The sequence below is a fragment of the Callorhinchus milii genome, unplaced genomic scaffold (assembly GCF_018977255.1).
Source record: "Callorhinchus milii isolate IMCB2004 unplaced genomic scaffold, IMCB_Cmil_1.0 Scaffold22, whole genome shotgun sequence".
In the NCBI taxonomy this organism is placed as follows: domain Eukaryota; kingdom Metazoa; phylum Chordata; class Chondrichthyes; order Chimaeriformes; family Callorhinchidae; genus Callorhinchus; species Callorhinchus milii.
The window spans coordinates 8,840,582-8,862,242 of NW_024704763.1; the positions used below are offsets into that span (position 1 = coordinate 8,840,582).

Here is a 21,661-nt window from a genome sequence, read left to right on the forward strand (position 1 = left end):
ACAAAAGGATAAAATAACTATTAAAAATATATCACAATGGTTTGACGTAATGTCTCAGTGCCTTACAAAACATTCCATTTAATATTCCATCCCATATTATGTTAGAGGTGCCCACGCAAGAGCCAAGAGCACAAGCAATAACAGGTTGACAGATGGATAGTTAGAACTACATGCTTTTCCAATTGAAAATCAATTTAGCCTCAGATAATGGTCTCCAGAAGTTTCCGACCAATGTTAGGCTGACTGTCTGAAGTTACCAGGTTTATCCTTCTCCACTTTTTTGAACAGGGGTGTAACATTTGCAACACTCCAGTTCTCTGGAAACGCTCCCATATTCAAGGAGGATTGAAAGATTGTGATAAGAGCCTAAGTAACTTATCCCTAAGTAACTTATCCCATCCGGACCAGATGGATATCTTATCCAATTTCTCTACCCTCTCCTCCTTTACTATGACATTGGCTGCATCCTCTTCTTTGATGAAGACAGAAGCAAATTATTCATTCAGTAGGTCAACCATTCCCTCTGCCTCCACAAGAAGTTTTACTTTTTGGTCCCTAATCGGCCCCACTCTTCCTTTGACTGTCCTTTTACTCATAACATGTTTTAAAATGAACCTAGTGTTGCTCTTTTATGATCTTTTCTCATGCGTTTTTTTTGTCTCTCTTATTCCCTTTCTCAGTTCTCACTTGCACTTTCTTTCCAGATCACTGCGATGAGGAGTCAAACATCAGATGTTTAGTTTACGAGTTGTTCCCTGCAATTGGTTGCCTAATATAACCCCAAAATATAGTCAATTCATTTTACAGTACATTCTGTGAAGCGATTTGAGACGTCTTCAAGATGTGATAAGGCGCTGTAGCAAATGCAAGGATTATTATTAAATACATTGATTATGACAGCCTGATTATGAACAGTAAAAAAGAGTTCAGAATCCGCTCTTCAAAATAATTATCCTTGCATTTGATAGAGCCTTATTAAGTCTTCAAGTCATCTCAAAGTGCTTCACAGGACTTAATGTGAAATGGAATGACTGTGTATTTTGTGTGCGAAACGTAGCAGCCAGTTGCGCCCAGTAATGTCCCACAAACAGTTGTGGAGTGAGTAACCAAGTTTATTTTCAACTTTCAAAGTCAAGAGAAGATGTATTTCTTTAATGCTGAGGGTGCGTGGGTCTGAATCCCACACTTTCCTTCCACTGTGGAAACTGGCTTTAACGTTAGCAAACCAAAGTCTGCCTCCTCTGTAATCTCTGGATTTGGTTTCTGTTCCTCTCAACCCCTTCTTCCAACTCTTCTCTCTGTGCTCCCTGACTCTCCGAGCACCTCACATACTTTCATCCTCCTGTGACTGTAGATCTGTCACAGAGTCCTTCTCTGCTGTCGTGTTCTTGCTCTGCACCATGTATCACCTGCCCCGACCGGTAGGATCCTGTTTGGAGTCCTGTAGCTCAGTGGTTAGAGCACTCGCCTCACAAGTGAGAGACCTGGGTTCGATTCCCGGCAGGGTGAAACCTTGGGCAAATTTCCTTACACCTAATAATAATCCCTCAAGAAAAAAACTCAATAATAAATTGTTTACTTCAATCCATGACTGTTTGTGGGACACTGCTGTGTGCAAATGGCTGCCGAATTTCGCTCACAAAATATACAGTCAATTCACTTTACAGTATATCCTGTGAAGCACTTTGAGGCATCTCGAAGACGTGAAAAGTGCTATATCAAATTATTATTATTACTAGGATGGTGTCATCATCCCCAGAGTCCCACACAGAAAGAAAAATCATAATAATAATCCTCACATTTGAACTAGTATCTTTCACATCAGGAAAAAATCTCAAAGCACTTCACATTTTACTTAAAGTGTAGAGATGTTAAAGATCCCATGGCACTCTTGAAAAGAGAGTTTCTCTCTCCCAGTGTCCTGGTCAACAATCCCCCAGATGACATGTCTGTCGGACATCAAGTCCTGGATGAGGGCAAAATTTCTATAGTTGAATGTGAACAAGACTGAGGTTCCTGATTGCCTCGCGCCAGCGCCTCCGCACCTCAGGCTCTGGCAACATCAACCTCCATGGTTACACACTTCAACTCACCAGCCAGTCAGGAACCGAAGTGTCTTGTTCGACCCTCAACTGTTTTCTTCCCCACATCCAATACATGACCCGCTCTGCCTTCTCTCACTTCCGTAACATCACCCGACTCCGCCACTACCTCACCCCTCAGGCGCTGAAACTCTTGTTCATGCCTTCATCACCTCCAGGCTCGACTATAACGCCCTGCTTGACGGCCTTCCCAACTCCTCCCTCCACAGGCTGCAGATAATCCAGAACTCTGCAGCCCGTGTCCTCTCCCGCACCAAACTCCATGACCCCATCTCCCCCACTCTCGCCCGACTCCATTGGCTCCCTATCCTTCAGAGGATCCAGTTCTCCAGTCCAGGATCCTGGTCCTCATCTACAAAGCCCTCCATGGCCTCGCCCCACCCTATCTCTGTGACCTCCTAGACCCCCTACAAACCCGTCCGCTCCCTCTGGCTCCGGCCTGCGCCATACCCCCCGAGCCACCCGCCCCACCATTGGCGGGAGAGCCTTCAGCCACTCTGCCCCCAACCTCTGCAATTCCATTCCCCCAATCATTCCGCCTCGCCCCCTCTTCAAGTCCCGCCTCAAGACCCTCCTCTTCAACCATACTATCGGTCACCCCCCTTCCCCTCCCTTCTCCCCCCCCAACCCCAGCTCGGGTCTGAAATGCTGTACACTGTCCAGCGCCTTGGGACATCCTCCCGACATGAAAGGCGTTATACAAATGTAATCTTTTTGTTGTATTTTTGGGATAGAATTCCACTCGGGTCTAAATTTACTCTGTTATTATAACTGGTTAGATTGCCCACAATTTGTGTATTCAGCTTTAACTTTGAAGGTTTTTCTCTGTAGTTCTTAAAGTAAATTCAGGCTTAAGAATTTGTCACTTCTGCATTTTCTGAAATTCCTACATTAATAGAATATAGGCACAGGCGGAGTTTACAGGTTATAATACAAAACAAGTTATATTTGTATAACAACAAATTTGCACCCAAGGTGGGGGTTGGAATCAGAGAGGAGTGGAGGATAAGGATGAGGTGGAGGAGGGAAGATGACAGAAGACATGGTCAAAAAAGGTCTTAAGACTTGCCATGAAAGAGGGAAGGGAGGGCCCGAGGCAGGGGGGCTCCAGGATAGAGTTCCAGAGGGTGGGGCAGAAAGTCTGAAGGCCCGACCGTCGTTGGTGGAACAAGTAGGGTGAGGGATGTCGACAGTGGAGCAGGCAGGGCAGGGGACATGGAGAAGGCCAGCGCCTGCAGAGCGGAGGGAGCAGACAGGTTGGTGAAAGTGGCTCTCATATTGGGAGGATATCTCGGGGCACTTCACAGCACTGGTTTGGTACCCGAGCTGGGGGAGGGAACCCAGGGGGGTGGGCAGGGACAACGATGGTCAAAAGAGTTAGGTCTTGAGATGGGTTTTGAATGAGGAGAGGAAGTGAGGGTTCATAGGTTTACAGCAAAGTGCCAGGCTATCTGGAGACCCGCAGGGAACCTAATGTAACTTGCGCACCATTCGTTGAGGTGCGGTCGGTTAGCAATGTTTTGTAGTCAATAGTTTACTGCACAGGGACTTAGTTAATGAATGGATGGACTGGTGCTGCCAGTTGTTGTATTTCGAGCTGATTAAGTGAACGTTGCTCGAGAATTATTCCAGCACAAATTGTTCCAGCCCGGAACTGAGCCACTGGAGGCATTGAGCCACTCATGCAGATTACCATCATCTGAGCCCTGAGATGTCATTTCACCCTTGAAACCGCTCCTCACACATCACCTCACTGGAACGATCAGAGAATCAGAGACGTGCTCTGTGTTCTATTTTGAAACTCTCCTCTTACTGGTGACGCGCTTCACTAGTCCCAGCTAGCAACAGCCGCACCGATTCATTAATGATTCTGTTGTATTCCTTGTGAGTCGCAGGTTAGCTGATGTTGCAGTGCTGGGAGAGCCCTGCATTGTCAGAGGTGGTGTCCTTCAGGTGAGACTTTAACTCGTGGTCCCGTCTGCCTGTGCAGGTGGATATTAAAGATCTAATGGCACGGTTTGAAAAAGGCAAGAAGTTTTTTNGCCAATGCAATACAATACAAATCTACATCAGGAGATACTGAGATAAGTTATAAATAATCCTCGATTTGCATTTAGCTGCCTGTTCAAGTGGATGTTAAAGATCCCATGATGCTATTCGAAAAGATAAGGGAGTTTCTCTCTCCCAGTGTCCTGGCTAATAATCAATACCCCACATAAAATTGGTCCTTCACTTCATGGTTGTGGACCATTGGTGTGCACAAATCGGCCGCTACGTTTGCCTACAAGTTACACAGTTGCTGCACTTTACAATAGAATCCTGTGTAGTTTTTTTNGGTCGGGGCACCAGGAGAAACTCTCTTATCTTTTCGAGTAGTGCGGTGGGATCTTTAACATTCGCCTGAACAGGCAGACAACCTCTCATCCAAAGGACGGCACCTCCAACATTGCAAACATATAGGGACAGAACAGCGTGTGACACAGAGACCCTGAGGCTGGCAGCAGGCTGAATGGCCTTTTTGTGGCTGGTGTGAAGTCTCTGACTTCAGTGCAGCAGCAGCAGCACAGCTATAAGCAAAGGTGGACCCAGAGCGAGACTGCTCCTGTGTTGGGAAGCACAATCTTTCACTTACTTCATTCTAAATAGAGGTTCAGGACCCAAGAGTAGATTTACCTGATGATTTTATTAAGACAGTGAATGTAAGTCATACGAGTGAGTTAAACCTCTACACACTTAACCCCAAAGAACCCATTGGGAGGCGAGGAGCTGAACCATCCTCACTGCACGTTCCTGACACAAGCTGCCTCGGGCACTTCTGCCCTAACTCCATCTCTGACAACACTTCCAGCTTGTCTGGACTTGTTTACTCTATCGCATTTACCAAATCACCCTTATCTTTCCTCACAAACCTCATCTGTAAATAACCAATGCTAATTATATTCGATAATGTGGTTAATCACATCTTCCAATGATTCTTACACCCTACATCAACAAAATGAAAGGTCTGTACTGGGTTAACTTGGATGACTACTGCGATGGTTTGCTGGTTCCCTGAATTAAATAGGAAGCCAGAACCTGCTCCATTCCATTTTCCCTTGAAATACACTCGTACAAGCCATAATCAGGCTCAGAAAACCTCTCGATGAGGAGAAGACAATCATCACGAGTGGAGGAGCAGGGCAGCATCTGGTCTTTGTGTTTCCATGAATACTCGGCGTGATAGGAATACTTCCGGCACGGCAGGTACATGGGCGGTGGCTTGGTATCCGGGGAAATGTTGATTTGCCGTGTCTCCTTCCCCAATACAGGCTCATTGATCCCACCTATCATGGAAATCCGAGAAATAGATTGTTGGAATCGAATGTGCACTCTCTCTCTCTCCCTGGAGGGGCCCACCTGCTTATCTAATTCCAGAAAGTATTAGGCACAGGTTGGCAAGAGCCAAGACTTGGCAACTCCAGAGTGTGCGTTGGGGTAACTGCTGGAGTCTGACTAGCTAAAAAGCCATGCCATTGATAATAATAATAATAAACTTTGCATTTGATATAATAATAATCCTTGCATTTGATATAGCGCTTTTCACATCTTCTAGATGTCTCAAAGCGCTTCACAGAATATACTGTAAAGTGAATTGACTGTATATTTTTTTCTGGGTGAAACACGGCAGCCAATTGCGCACAGCAGTGTCTCACAAACAGTCGTGGATTGAATGATGACACTGTATGGCAAGCTCTCCGCTGCTTGTCGAGCTAGGACCGCTAAGAGGGTTGGCTCAATTCAGACATTTTGTTGCCAATCACATCATTTCAGCTCCAAGGAGACCCCGTTTACCTCCGGCCAGAGGAACGGTTAAAAAGGAGGGTCTTGAGACGAGCCTTGAAGGAGGCAAGGGAGGGGCGAGGTGGGATAAAGTTCCAGAAGGTGGGGGGACATCCCTTACTCCTTGTTTGAAATATGTTTGCTCTGCATTCTTTCAATCTCACCCTCAAATATATACAATCGCGCAGCAACTAATTTCTGAGTCTCAAACAGCATTTTACCTTCGCTATTATAGCATCTCTGGTGATTCCCATGTTGGAGATCTTGGATGAGGGCCCTGGAAAAGGATTTCACGTTTAAAGTCTGGGATGAGGCTATGCAGTAAGAACACATTCATCCCACATCACACAGTCACTTGTCAACAGAACGCTGGCCTTCCTAATCACATCCCATTGGAACTTCTAACTTGGCCATTTCTTTACAGAGGGCACAAGGCACAGCAGCTTTGTTTAAACACAGCGCAGACCCATTACAACGCCCTTCACTGTAGTCTCTTACAATGGCACTGTGCACCCCATTCACTGTGCTGGCCTGCTCGAAAACATGGTCATCTTCCTGGTCGCCACCAACATCACGTCCTGCTTTGCACACCACAGGAAGTGATGGTGGTGATCCAAAAGTCAGCCATTTGTACTTTTCATACCTGAAATGGGCGGCTCACAGGGAGAGAGCTGGCTGCACATGTTCAGTTAAACCTGTCATCACATGCGGGGAATGGATCCTATCTGGGCTCTAATATATTAACCAATAGTTTCCTTAACTGTGCTATCTCCAGATTGTTTATTACAACCTTCCATAAAACCTATAGAAAACTGACTACAAAAGTTAAGACTGAATTCAGTAATTTGTAATCATTCTGTAGCATTAACGTCTCACCTGAAGGACGACTTCTCCAACAATACAGCATTCACCACCCCAGAGCAGTACTGAGCATCAACCTAGCCTGTGAGCTCAAAGCCTCTAACATGGGGTATAAACCCACAACCTGCTGACCCAGAAGCGGGAGTGTAACCAGCTGAGCCGGGCTGACCGCTGAAAAGATTAGAAATCAGCGCTGACAATCACAAGGTTATCACTTACCCCTTCGGATTGAAAGTTTCACATTGCTTTCTGATTGAGTTCCACCCACAGTCAGGGTCTCGGGCCATGACACAATTTTCACAGGTGTTTGTGTGACGGAAACACTGCGGCATCGGAAACCGGACTAGCTCCTCCGCAGAGTTGATGTACAGATGTTTCTAGAAAGAACGGAAAAGGCACAAGGTCAGTGCTGTTCCTCAGTGCTGAGAGGGTAAATATGATGATGGTTGGGGTATTTATTACCAGATGGATGATTCTGGGCACGTTCGCCACTTACTGTTTGTGAATCGAGGAACATGGATAAGATCGGCCCCGGTTTGCTCAGAACTTTGATTTCTGATATAACGAAGGTCGATTTATTTATTTCCGCCACTTTCTGGATTTTTCCGTTCTCTGCAGAGATCAAACAAGCGGTGATGTTACAGCAGTCTTAGCAAAGAAAGCGTTTGCATTCTTGTAGCGTTTTGCAAGTTGACAGTAATTACTGAACTGGTGTGACTGGTTTTGTAGGTAACATATATCCCAAGGTGACCTCCAAACACAAAAACAGCTTGCACATCCATCTCAAGGCATATTTCAGAGACCAAGTGGGAGCCTGAGGTGGGAGGGAGATGGATTTAATAATGGAGCAGTTAGATTAATATGTTCTCATGGCATGAAAGGCGCTGTTTCAAAGGAAAGCTTTCTTATTATAAAACCTAGCCCTCGATAAATTTCTCCGCTTGTGTATTCACAGCCAATCTGTTGCAGTACAATGCAATAAATGTTCTATATTTTTGTCCAGCTGGGTGTCTGACATATCCAATAAAAAGCATTGCCATGCTTAAGAATCTCCAAACCAAATAATGAAATTTCCACATATACATGAAAATAATAATAATCCTTGCATTTGATATCGAGCCTTATCCCGTTGAGAGATCTCAAAGCGCTTCACAGAATACATTGTAAATTGGATTGATTGTATATTGTGGGAGAATGTGGCAGTCAGTTGCACACAGCAATGTCACAAAGCTATGAAGTGAGCGACCAATTATTTTTATCTGGGAACAACTCCCTTCTCGTTTGGAATGTGTATCTGTCATGCCCCAGGCAGACATACATAGTGAAAACTCCCTTCTAATCATATTGGCAAAATGTCTGCTGCTGTATATTTTGTGGGAAAATGCAGCAGCCAATTGCGCACAGCAGCGTCCCACAAACAACCTTGGAGTGAGTGATCAATTTTTTTTTAAAAGGGATTGTTACACCCGGAAAGCAATCCACCAACTGACGAGCAACCGGGTTCCTACTTGCTGCTAGGTAAACAGAGACGTGTGGAGTAAAGAAACTTATCTAAATTTTCGCACTGCCTTGAAATCGAACCCAGATCCTCTCGCTTGCAAGGCAAATGCTCTAACCACTATCCAGCAGAATTCCAAACGACAGCAACTCTGACAATATAATACACCCAGCACTGCATTAGAGTGGCAGTTCAGACAATGTGAGCTCAAGTCCTGGCGTGGGTCTGTGTTTGGAAGAAATTGTGCACTCTCTCCCCTGCCTGACCTAATCTCAAAATTATACTGGCCCAGGATGGCGAGAGGCAAGGCTTGAGGACCCATTAATGTGTCAGGAAGACTATTTAGCCAAACGAGAGCCTGCCATGACCTACCTGTAGCCAGGTAGAGAACATGGGAGATCAGGCCAGCTTTCCCAACAATTCTGTCCACCACTATTTTCTTGAAGTAGTGCTGTTTGCTGCTGATGATTGGTTTTCCTCCGATGGGGTCGATCGGCTGCTCCATCTCAGGGTGTCTACTTATGAAGATCAAGCTCTCATATGGTATGCTCTTACTGTCAGCAACGCACTGCAATATTTGTGCAAAACAGGAGATTTAATCTTTATTTGTGCTACAAGTTGTCTCTGACTTTATCACCTTTGGGAGAGAATCTCAATGCCCCATTCCTCCCCACCCACCCCCAGTGTCCAAATTCATTTTAGTTTCTTAGGAATCATAATAACAATTTAGTCATTCAAACCATGACTGTTTGTGGGACGCTGCTGTGTGCAATTGGCTGCCGCATTTCGCCCAAAAATATACAGTCAATTCATTTTACAGTACATTCTATGAAGCGCTTTGAGATGTCTCAAACACATGAGAAAGCGCTATATCAAACACAAGGATTATTATTATTACCTGTTTAGAACATCCAGAATTTTAGCAAATGGAGTCCGCGTTTCTGCAGTTTCTTAAATGAAACCTGACTTCAAAACAAAGATAGATTCAAGAATTTGCCAAATTCTGGACATTTTGAAATGCTAAGGAAATAAAATCAATCTAGATCTGGGTTGGAATTTCTACCAGCGACCATGTTCTCCTGGCCCAGAGACATATAGGACACCATCTCTCCAGGACTCTGCCAGTGCAACAATCAATTAGAAGGCCTTCTGCTGGCTTTCTCTCCAATATTCTTTTACAAGATCGGTTTGGATGAAGATCTAATCTATTCCCTTCGCAACACTGACCCTCCTTCCCATCACAGCATCTACACAGGAAACACCTCCCTCAAAGAAGTTGCACTTTTGAACATTTGGAAAGTTTTAGATGTTCTGATGACAAATGCCTCTTTGATAAATCCTATTTAAAGACTGCCCAGTGAAGATTAAGAGAATCCTAACGTTTGTAAAGCTTTAAACAGATGTTGCTTTCAGGAACTGATCATTTGCTGCCCTCCCCCCTCTCTCTCTCTTTGGCATCACATGCAAACACAAAACAAGAAGTATTTTTAAGTAAAAACAGTCAACGGGTTATCCTCCACATCAATGTCTCTGTTATACTCAGGGTCATACAAATAAGGGGGTTGGAATGAGAAGGACTGTAAACATTTCGGGTTGAAAATAAGTCATTAAACCCCAATGGCTCTCGCCAAAACCATAAACATCCTTGACACTGATTTTCCCTCAACATCACATCGAAGGCGGCTTCACAAGTCATGATTGTGCACCTTTCATGCACTGATGCTCAGGTTCATCCAGGTCAATAGTAACTGAACTGTCCCTCTGGTCTATAGTTACAGGTTACAGGACACTTTGAGCTCTGTTACCCTGGACAGACCAGGGCATGTAACGTGGTGGTTAGCACGCTCGCTTTGCAAGTGAGGGGACCCAAGTTCAGTTTCCGGGCAGGGTGAAACCTTAGGCAAGTTTCCATACTCCACACGCCTCTGTTTACTCAGCAGTAAGTAGGAACCAAGTTGTTAGTCAATTGACGGATCACTTTTTGGGCATTCAAAAAAATAATAATAATTTGGTCACTCAATCCATGACTGTTCGTGGGACGCTGCTGTGCACAATTGGCGAAACATTTCACCCACAAAATAAACATACCCTTTACAGTATATTCTGTGAAGCACTTTGAGACGTCTCAAAGATGTGACAAGGCGTTACATCAAATGTAAGGATTACTATTGCAGCAGAAGCTTGTCATTCACTTCCAAACAAATCAGTGAATACTAAATTTGTGTGTTGTGAACAACTAGATTTGTGTCACTCCTTACCGTGCCAGGCCTGGGATCGGGAATTTTGTCAGTGAAACCCTTGAAATTGGAATTCTTAAACACGTTTAAAATATCTCCCATGGAGTACACACAGACCGCTGTTGAATTCCTGAAAAAAGAGAAAATAAAATAATTTGTTTGGAAACATACAATGAATTGAATTTCTCACGATTAGTTTGGATGAAGAAGGCCCTTTGGCCACCACCAGAACACCCCCCTATCATCACGCAGTTCTTGAATCATGCAGCTCTGGTGTACTCACCAACTGTTGGAAAATATACCATAGACTCGGGTCTCGCTGGACGTACTAGATTTATCAATGAAAACGTCTTCCACCCGGTTGAAATGCAGGTTCTGGGAGGGCAGACTGCACACCAGCCTTGCCTTCAGAAAGGTCGTCCATTTATTGAACAAGTCAGATTCGGGACCCCTTTGTCAGCCTATGAGTAAAGAGATCAGACTGTAATAGCAATACAGAACAATAATAGTTGCCATCTGATAGACCTCATTCACATTAAATTGGTGTCAGTGTGCGTCACTGCCCAAAACAGTTAATTCTGCTGCACTGGGACAGCAGAACAAGAGGACACAGGTTCAGGTCTGCAGAGGGCAATTGCAAGATGATCAAGTACTTATTTACTCAGAGTGCAGTAATGATTGTATCGGGGTTGTCGGGAAGGGTGGTTGAGGCCAGGACGCTGGGACTCATTTAAAAAGCGGCTTGATCACATCATCACATCATCTTGTGGTCTCTACCATCAGAAACGACAAGCGAAACAGATGTCTCAGAGAGACATCGCAGGCACCATGGTCTGAGCTGTAAATGTCAATGGTTCAATGCCGGCCTTACACACCTTGCACACTCGTGCAATCCGGGATATCCAGGGGTCAACCTCCAGGTTCTTTGCTCCCAAACGTTTCTCCTGGAAGAACATGAAAATCAGATCATCCAGTGGCGCCATATTGGTGAAGATGGGCTCTAAACAAGAGGAGACAAGATCACAAGTTACTGAAGAGTGACCCAGACGGCAGAGAGCCCAATGACCAAGCAACTACCCTTGGCCCAATGTGGATATGGAAACAGGGCAGATAATTGGATATCAAACAAAATACACATAGTAGCACATTGTGCCAGTCGTTCTCGCTGATGTGATCTCTCTCTGTCTCACTCTCTAACTTGCTTTCTCTTTTTCTCTGACTTTGTATAACAGCACACAGCACACTGTGCCAGCCCTTCCCTGTCTTGCTCTGTCTCTTACTGACTTTGTCTCTCCGTCCGTCTCTCTCTCTGGCTCTTGACATCTCTCTTTCACTGTCTGTCTTAGTCTGTCTTTCTCTGTATGTCTGTGTATGTCTCTCACTCTCTCTGTATCTCTCTGTGTCTTTTTATGTCTCAACGCATGTTACAAAACATGGGTCAGACACCGAACAAGTGGGAGGCAGAGGCTAGTGGGGTTAAGGGCTTCTTCCCACTGAGCTCCCGTTAAGTGACAAATTATGTTTTGCCCAGGTGGGAAATAATCAAATTTCCCATTGTCTCCAGTCTGTTTCCACACATAGCCTTTCCTCCAGCCCTGCACCATCTCGTACAGCATCTGTCAGGGCTCAGTCCTTGGTCCTCTCCACTTCAATATCCATATGCTGCCCCTTGGCAATATCATCTACAGACATGGGGTCAACTTCCGCATGTATGCGGATGACATCCAAATCTATCACCATCCTCGACTCCAGGACCACTGCTGTCCTGATAAAATGTTTATCAGACATCAAGTCTCGAATTCAAGATCCTCACCCTCACTTACAAGGCCATTCACGGCCTTGTTCCCTCCTACCTCTCCGACCCTCCTACCTCTCCTACCTACCTGCCCGTACCCTCCGTTCCTCTGGCTCCAGTCTGCTTCACATCCCCCGCCCCAACCCCTACCATCGGTGGTCGGGCCTTCAGCCTCTCAGCCCCGAGGCTCTGGAACTCTATCCCCCAGTGCCTTCGCCGCCTCCTCCCTTTCCTCCTTCAAGACCGGTCTCAAGACTTTTCTCTTTGACCGTGCCTTCAGCTCCCCTCTCGACTCTCTACCCCCTCCTCGCTCCCTCCCTTCCCTCCCCTCCCCTGACCATTTCCCCCCAATGCTCGGGTCCTGACCCAACTGTACAGCGCCTTGGGACGTCCTCCTGACGTGAAAGGCGCTTTATAAATGGAATCTTGTTGTTGTTGTTATTGTTGTTGTTGAATGAGAGTCAACATTCTACCAGACCGAGGCTCTCCTGATTGGCTCTTGTCAGCGCCTCCACACTTCAGGTGCTCACAACATCACCATCCAGGGATGCACACTGCACCTCATAGAGCCAGTCCAGAACCTTAGAGTCTTCTTTGACCTTCAACTTAGGCTCAGGCCCAAAGTTCTGACTGTCCCAGCGCCTGGTGACATCCTCCTGATGTGACAGGCGCTGTACAAATGCAATTTGTTGTTATTGTTGTTAACCTGCAAGACAAAGCCCTGACGACTGAGGAGAGCCACAATTCTCAAACTGTCAGTAACCAAGCAAAGAAAGAGAGCCCTAAACATTTATTATCATTTCATTCTCACCATTCATCCATTTGTCCACAGACCTCAACAGCATTTTGCCTTCAAATACTTGAAAAACGATTCCGTCACCATTGCTATAGAGAGGAGTAGCTGTATAGAGTCTTTTGTCTGTATTGGAACATAAGAATCAGGCTACAATTTCAACATCAACCAAAGTTGTTTTTACCTCTAGGGAGTGGCAGGAGCTTGATGCTGAGCTGATGGGGGTAGGGAAATGGGAGGTGAGTGTAGTCGCAGTTAAAGAGGAAGGTCTTCAGAGCACAAGCCTCTGATGATGGACGGAGGGGATGAGGGACGTGCAGGAGGCCAGAGCCAGCTGAGGGAAGGGGGTTGATAGAGGAGTTGGGATGTGAACAGTAATTTTGCCCAGAAACAAGATGTGAATTGGACCCAGACTTACCCACAAGCAGTGAAGTGGTTCTCTGTTTAGAGGTGAACGCAGAAGCACCTCTCCCGAGAGGTACATTAAACTTATTGATAACCACACTCAAGCTCCCATCGTTCCCCTAATAAGCAGAAACAAGTGATTAGTGTCGGGAAGGCGACTTGTTTTATTTTCTGATGCTCATTGCTCAGTCTCATTTTATGGGTGAATGAGTAGCTTTGAAATCAGATCTTGAATCTGAAGTTCAACTCCTGCACCTCTGGATCTTCTCCTGAAATGACCTACCCTCCTCAATTACTCTCCTCCACAACTCCCTCTCCATCATCCTGGATGCCTCCTGATGTGAAAAGCACAATGCAAATGTAACTTAGTATTATTCTGTGTGTGACCCCCTTGTAGACAGCTGCTAGGAGCTACACAAAGAGACCATTGAGATGCTGGGTTTACTTCCTTTTCCCTTTCTATCTCCGGGGGCAGGGCGCAAAAAATAACCTTGGAAAAATCAGTCACAATGACAAACAACACTGAGATTAATATTCTCACTATGCATAAAGTCTCAAAGCCTTTACTGTAATAGGGAGTCCCTCCGCGTTTTTGGTGCAACAATGTCGCACAAACAGCCATGAAGTGAATGACTCAGGATTGTTGGCCAGATATTGAGATGAACTGCCTTCTGTTTTTGAATAGTGCCACATAGTCGTTATTGTCTACCCTAAGTTTAACATCCAAAGGACAGCACCTCTGACAATGTCACCACCCCCCTCCGCCGCACCCACTGAGGCCCACGCCTGAGACAGCGGCAGGGATGCCATCCACGTTCCATTTTGATTCCCGGGCAGGGCAAAATATTGGGCAAGTTTCCTTACTCCACATGTCTCTGTTTACTTAGAAGTAAGTAGGAACCCAGTTGTTAGTCGATTGGTGGATTGTTTTTCCTGGGATAATAATTCCATTGAAAAAAATCAATCCAAGACTGATGAGAGACGCTGCTGTGCACAATTGTGTGCCATATTTCGCCCACAAAATATACAGTCAATTCACTTTACAGTATATTCTGTGAAGCGCTTTGAGGCAGCTCGAAGACGTGATAAGACGCTACATCAAATGCAAGGATTATTATTATTAGTCACATTGTGGCTGTTTGGGAGACATTGCTGTGCATAAACTGGTTGCTCCGTTTGCCCACAAACCACACGGCCCTACACTTTACAGTAAATCCTGTGAAGTGCTTTGAGACGTCTTCCTGATATGAACATTTATATCAAATGCAAAGGTTAATATTTATATTACTCGTTAAGGCTGATGGCAATATAACAAATAATAATTTTTCAATGCATGTTACTATTTTTGTAACGTCTACTTACAAGATACCAGCACTGGGGTGTCTGAGCATTGGTGCCACACACAAATAGATTATTTTCATCCAATCTTTGTAAAACGGTGATTATATTTTGACAGTATTCCTGGAAACAAACAGATGCCGTCAACAATGTTAAGCTGCTAAACAGAACAGAAACAACAGCTTACACTTATACCTATGCCTACAAAATGCAGTCACTACACTTCGCAGGAAATCAAGTCCTTGGAGACATCCTCACAACACGAGAGGCGCCTTTTCATATATAAGGAATTATTATTATATCATACATACAAATCAACAACAACAACCACAACAAATTACATTTGTATAGTGTCTTTCACGTCAGGAGGACATCCCAAACCACTGAATTTATCTCAACAACAACAATAACATAGCAGACTGGAGGGGGGGAGGGAGATGACCGTAGGCATGGTCGAAGAGGAAGGTCTTCAGGAATGACCTGAAGATGGGGAAGGAGGGCACGTCTGAGGGATTAAGAGAGAGTGTTGCAGTGTTTCAGGGCATAGTGGCTGAAAGCGGGGCCACTGATGATGGAACGGAGTGTATGAGGGAAAAGCAGAAGGGCGGAGCCAGTCAAGCAGAGGCAATAGGGGTAAGCAGGTTGGAGATGTGGGGAGGTGGCAGAGCATGAAGGAATTTGAAGATGAGTGTGAGGATGTTCAAATCAATCCTTTCGATGGTAAGGAGTCAGTGGGGCCTGGAAACCAGCGATGGGAGAGTACTCGAGGCAGCATTTGACAAAAGCATGGATAAGTGTTTTGGCTGCATCTGTGGTAAGGTAGTCAGAGGTGGGCAATGTGGCAGAAGTGGAGGAAAGCGGTTCTGGTCAGGGACCGGATGTGGGGAAGAAAGTCAACTGTTGGCCAAACCTGATGCCTAGGTTGCGCAGCAATTTGGTAACTCTGAGGTACAGCCCTGGGAGGTTGAGGAGGTCAGGGCCACAGGAGAGAAGACGTTGAAGGAATATGGCTTCCTTCTTCAACTGCAGAAGAAGCTGCAGGAAGTTTGCGCTCTTCCATGTCCTGATGACTGTCAGATAAGCTGACAGAACATCAGCAGTCCTAGAATCACAACCTCATGGGAAGAAGTAAAACATGTGGAAGTTAATGTCTGAGGATGACATTACCAAAAGAGAGAATGTAGATAAGGAAAAGGAGAGGGCCAAGGATGATGCCCTACAGGTGAATGGACGGGGGCAAGAGGAGAAAACATTTGCAGAGATGATAGAAGGCGGTTTGTTAAGTAACAAAGCAAATGCAACAACGCTGAGAAGCAGCAAGCTCAAGGATTTGCATAAAAACAGATCAAAATTGGTCCCAAATAATTCAAGACCAGCCAAAGTTGATGAAAACAGTAAAATACAATCTATAGAGAGGCCCTCTGAAATTTTATTTGAAATTAAAGCTTGTGCACAGAGTACCCCCTCCCTATCTCTCCCTCACACCCTGGCCCTTACCCATCCCTCCCTCCACACCTTCGAACCTGTCTCTCCCTTGTCTCTCACCACCATTATAACCCACATGAAACCAACCACCAGTTCCCTTGACACCATCCCTACCCCTCTCCTTACCTTTCAGCTCTACCTCCTTGCCAACCTACTCCCAGACATTATAAACCTCTCCCAGTATACAGGCACCATTTCCACCTTTTGAAAAACAGTCATTACTCCCATCCTTAAAAAAAAATCCCTGGACCCATCCCTGCTCTCAAACTACCACCCCATCTCCAGCCTCCCTTTCCTTTCCAAGGTCCTTGGTCCACTCCTTCTTCTCCCGCCACTCCCTACACAAACCCCTCCAATTGGGTTTCCATGCTGTCCACAGCACAGAAACAGCTTTGGTCAAAGTGGAATGACATTTTGTCCATTTGTGACCAGCGCTCCCTCTGGCTCCTCATCCTCCTTGACCTCTCTACTGCCTTCAATACTGTTGACCACTCTATCCTCCTCCACTTCCTCTCTCTCACCTCAACCTTCATGGTTCTGTCCTTGAGTGGTCGAGATCCTACCTCTCACACCGCCTCCACTTCATCTCTCCAAATGGCTTCTCTTCTAGCCCCTGAACTGTCTCGTGCAGTGTTTCTCAGCGCTTTGTCCATGGTCCCCTCAACTTCAATATCTACATCATCCAGAGAAGTGGAGTCAACTGTCTCGTGCAGTGTTTCTCAGCGCTTTGTCCATGGTCCCCTCGACTTCAATATCGACATCATCCAGAGACATGGAGTCAACTTCCACATGTATGCGGATGTCACCCAACTCTATCTTTCTGCCTCCACCCTCGACTCTAGGACCACTGCTATCCTGACATGTCTATCAGGCATCAATTCCTGGATGAGAGCTAACTTTCTACAGTTGAATGTCAACAAGATCGAGACTCTCCTGATTGGCTCCAGTCAGCGCTTCCACATCTCAGGTGCTGACGGCATCACCATCCAAAGACGCACACTCCACCTTACTAAACCAGTGTGGAACCATGGCATCTTGTCTGACCCTCAACAGTCCTTTCTACACCACATCCATGCCATGATCCTCTCTGCCTTCCCCCACTTTCGCAACATCACCCGGTTCTGCCACTGCCTCACCCCACAGGCTGCCAAAATCCTCATCAACGCATTCATCTTATATAGGCGCGACTACCCCAACTCCCTGCTTACCGGCCTTCCAAACCTTCCCCCCACAAGTTGTGGATCATCCAGAACTCTGCAGCTCATGTCCTCTTCCACTCCAGGCTCTGTGACCCCATCATCCCCACCCTCGCCCGACTCCACTGGCTCCCCATCCCAGAGAGGACAAAGTTCAAAATCCTCATCCTTGCCTTCAAGGCCCTCCACGGCCTTGCCCCTCCCTACCTCTGCAATGTGCTGACCCCATATCAATCTGTCTGCTCCTTCCGCTCAGCAGGCTCTGGCCTGCTCCATGTCCCAGCCTGGCTAATGGGCCTTCCGCCTTTCTGTCCCCACCCTAGGAACTTGATCCCACATTCCATTCGCCTCGCTCCCTCCCTTGCATCCTTCAAAGAGTGTATCAAAACCCTCCGCTTCGACCGAGTCTTTAGCCATCCTCCTACCTCACTGCCCTCCATCCTACCTGATCCCAACCCCCAGCTCGGGTCCAAATCCCTGACTGTCCAGCGCCTTGAGATACTCACCCAGCGTGAAACGCACTTTACAAATGTAATTTTCTATTGTGTTATATTGTAATAATCTGCAGAATTCATTGTCGTAACTCACCAGTTGTTGTTTATTGCAATCATCAATGGCCTTTTGATCAACCACTGGAATCTGAAAGATAAAGAAAGAACAATTATAATCCTTGGACAACAATGATGCTGTTGAGCTATTTCACTTCCATACAAAATCTGACTATTCTTCTGTAGCTCAGGCAAATGTATGCATAATAGAAATTTGAGTTTATAGTCTAGGCTCTAGGCTGACACTGTTGAATAAGAGAAGGGAGTTTCTCCCATTGTTGTGGCTGGCAATCCCCCAAATAAAATCGTTCATTCAAATCACGACTGTTTGTGGGATATGATTGTGCGCAAATCACCTGCTGCAGCATTTGCCTACTAATACACAGTTACAGCACTTAACACACAATAATAATCCCTAATAATAATCCCTCAAGAAAAAAATAATAAAATTGGTCACTTCAATCCATAGCTATTTCTGGGACACTGCTGTGGACAATTGGCTGCTGCGTTTCGCTCACAAATATACAGTCAATTCACTTTGTAGTATATTCTGTGAAGCGCTTTGAGATGTCTCGAAGACGTGAAAAGCTCAATCAAATGCAAGGATTATTATTTATTATTATTACCTTGATTACCGAAGAATCTTTAAAGTTGATCTTGTAAACGCCATTTGTTCCACCAATGTAAACGGTATTTCCTTCATGAAGAGTTACAGCATAATCTTCATGTCCAAATTTGACCCGGTTGTGTTTGTGATCTGTAAGAAGCAACACGGCTGATTAGCGATCACCACGAGGGGTGAAAGGGGAACACTAATTCAAGCCTGGGATAAGATCATAATAATAATCATCCTTGCAATTGATACAGCGTTTTTCACGTTGGGAGGTTGTCCCAAAGGGCTCCACAGTAATGGAGGGCAGGGGATGGGGTTGGGGGCATTTTGAGACAAAGTGGGAAACAGTGAGACAGCAGCGCATGGTCAGGCCACTGGCATGGAGGAGGGGGCTAAAGAGAGTAGTGGTGGGAAGCGGGGAGGAGGAGAGGTTGATAAGAATCTGGGGCATTGGGGATGGGGTTCATCGTTAGAGAAACAGTGACAACAGTGTTAATGAGGGCTTGAGGGAGAGAGAGCAAGGAAAAAAGTGGGGAGGTGAGAGGGGCCTGGAGAGTAGATGGAGGGAAGGAAGGATGTGGAGGAGAAGGATAAGGAAGGCAGCATCAGTCTTCCCTCCTTCCCCTCTTCCTCCAATGCTTAAAAATAATATAATAATCCCTAAATCCTGAAAGAATAATTATAATATTAATTCTGGTCACTCAATCCATGGCTGTTAATGTAATACTGCTGGGTGCAAAATGGCTGCAACGTTGCGCCCACAGAGTCACTACACTTTACAGTCTATCCTGTGAAGCACATCTCAACAACGTGATAAGGCTCTATATCAAATGCAAGGATTATTATTGTATTATTACTATATTACTACATCATTACTATGATAGTATATTATTACTATATTATTACTAGATTGCTATATTATTACTACATTATTACTATATGATATGACTACATGATTACTGTATTATTATTACTAGATTACTAGACTATTATTGCTATATTGCTAGATTATTATTACTAGATTGCCTTATTATTGTTGCTATATTTCTAGATTAGTATTACTTTATTACTGTATTAGTATTATATTGCTGAACTAGCATTATATTGCTGTACTATTATTACTATATTACTGTACTATGATTACTATATTAGGTACACACTCACACACACACAGTCACACACATACACATAGTCCCATACACATGGTCTCACACACAGTCTCACACACATACACACACACAATCTCACACATACACACCCACAGTCTCTTACACACAAAGTCTCGAGCACACACACACAGGTGTATTTAGTCGCACAGGTACATATACACTCACAGGTACACAGCCACACACAGTTGCACACACAGGTGCACATACTCACAGAATTACATCCCCACAACACAGTCACACACACACACACACAGGTACACACCCAAACTCATACACGCACTCAGACTGTGTTGATGCCCGGGTCAGTGGTGCAGTGCAGAGAGAAAGAGAGAGTGTGTAACTCGGACATGTTAGGCTGCACTAGTTGCAGAGGTACAGGAAAGACACCAATTAAAGATAGATTCACAACATCAAAGCGTGAAATTGTTTTGCTTGTCTGTTCCGGGCACACTCACACTCCAGCACCCCCAACACACACACATGCTAGCTCTCACACTTACGCACACTAGCTCTCAAACTTTTTGCACACACATTCACTAACTCATACAGTCACAGTCTAGCTGTATCTCACACATCTCTCACACTCACTATCTCTATATCTCATGCTCATCTCGCACACACTAACTCATACACACTCACATACACTATATCCCTCACACTCATTATATCTCACACACACACTCACACTCGCATGCAGTCCTCACCACCCTTGTTGTTGTTACAATCAGGATCGCAGCCTCTTTACCTGTGAGATCCCACCTGAGCCGGGCTGAGGAAGTGGCTGCTCTGCATTGCCAGAATATCACAAGGAGGAAGAGGAAAATCGCCATGATGAAGCTGTGAGCAGACAGGCACTGACACAGTGAGGTAGGCACTGACACAGCGCCTCACATCACTGATTATAATTAGTAATCCACTGTCCACGTACACACATAGGGGTTCTTGCCCTACGACTGGACTTGGAGTCACATCGTCCAAAAGTGGTACTCCAATGCAATGCTGGGGGAATGCTGCATTGTCAGAAGTGACATCCTTCGGATGAGGTAGTTCAGTGGTTAGAGCACTCGCCTTGCAAGTGAGAGACCCAAGTTTGATTCCCGGCAGGGTGAAACCTTGGGCAAGTTACCTTACTCCACACCCTGATAGTAATCTCTCAAGAAAAAAAAACAATAAAAAGGTCACCCCCATCCCCGACTGTTTGTGAGACACTGCTGCGCACAATTGGCTGCCATGTTTCGCCCACAAATATAGTCAATTCACTTTGCAGTATATTCTGTGAAGCGCCTTGAGACATCCAGATAATGTGCTTTATCAAATGCAAGGATTATTATTTATTATTATTTATGAGATGTTAAACTGAGATCCCGTCTGCCTGTTCAGGTGGACGTTAAAGATCAAAATTGTTGCTCACTCCATGGCTACTTGTGGGATATTGCTGTGCGCAAATTGGCTGCAGTGTTCACCTGCAAGTACACAGTCACTTCACAGTAAAATCCTGGAAAACACTTTGAGACATCCTCGTATTGTGAAAGTTGCTATATCAAATGAGAAGATTATTATTATTACTACTACTCTGTAGAGGTCATTTCTAAATGGTGTTCAGGGATGGGTCAGCCAGATCAATAATACTGCCAAGTTATATATGAATAAATATTACTTTTCTTAATATATTTGAGCTTCGTAAAATAGCTACGTTTTGCAGGAGGTTGATGTTTTGCTCACCAGGTATCTTGTCAAGCCATTTTTGAATAGTCTCATTAACAGTTTCAAGTTGCACCGATGATTATAGGAACTATATTTAT

The 21,661-nt window shown here is 45.1% G+C and overlaps 1 protein-coding gene across 1 annotated transcript; it reads right to left on the reverse strand.

The window, feature by feature from the left end:
• Nucleotides 1–4,779: 4,779 nt before the first annotated feature.
• On the reverse strand, nucleotides 4,780–20,721 carry LOC103189201 (semaphorin-7A-like). The gene is given in 14 exon segments (XM_042343146.1): nucleotides 4,780–5,425; nucleotides 6,143–6,198; nucleotides 7,002–7,159; nucleotides 7,279–7,394; nucleotides 8,653–8,848; nucleotides 10,539–10,647; nucleotides 10,801–10,978; nucleotides 11,389–11,517; nucleotides 13,124–13,231; nucleotides 13,524–13,629; nucleotides 14,873–14,971; nucleotides 18,118–18,168; nucleotides 18,704–18,834; nucleotides 20,605–20,721. Coding segments are annotated over 14 exon segments (1,818 nt in total). The 5' UTR covers nucleotides 20,690–20,721; the 3' UTR covers nucleotides 4,780–5,129.
• Nucleotides 20,722–21,661: the final 940 nt, after the last annotated feature.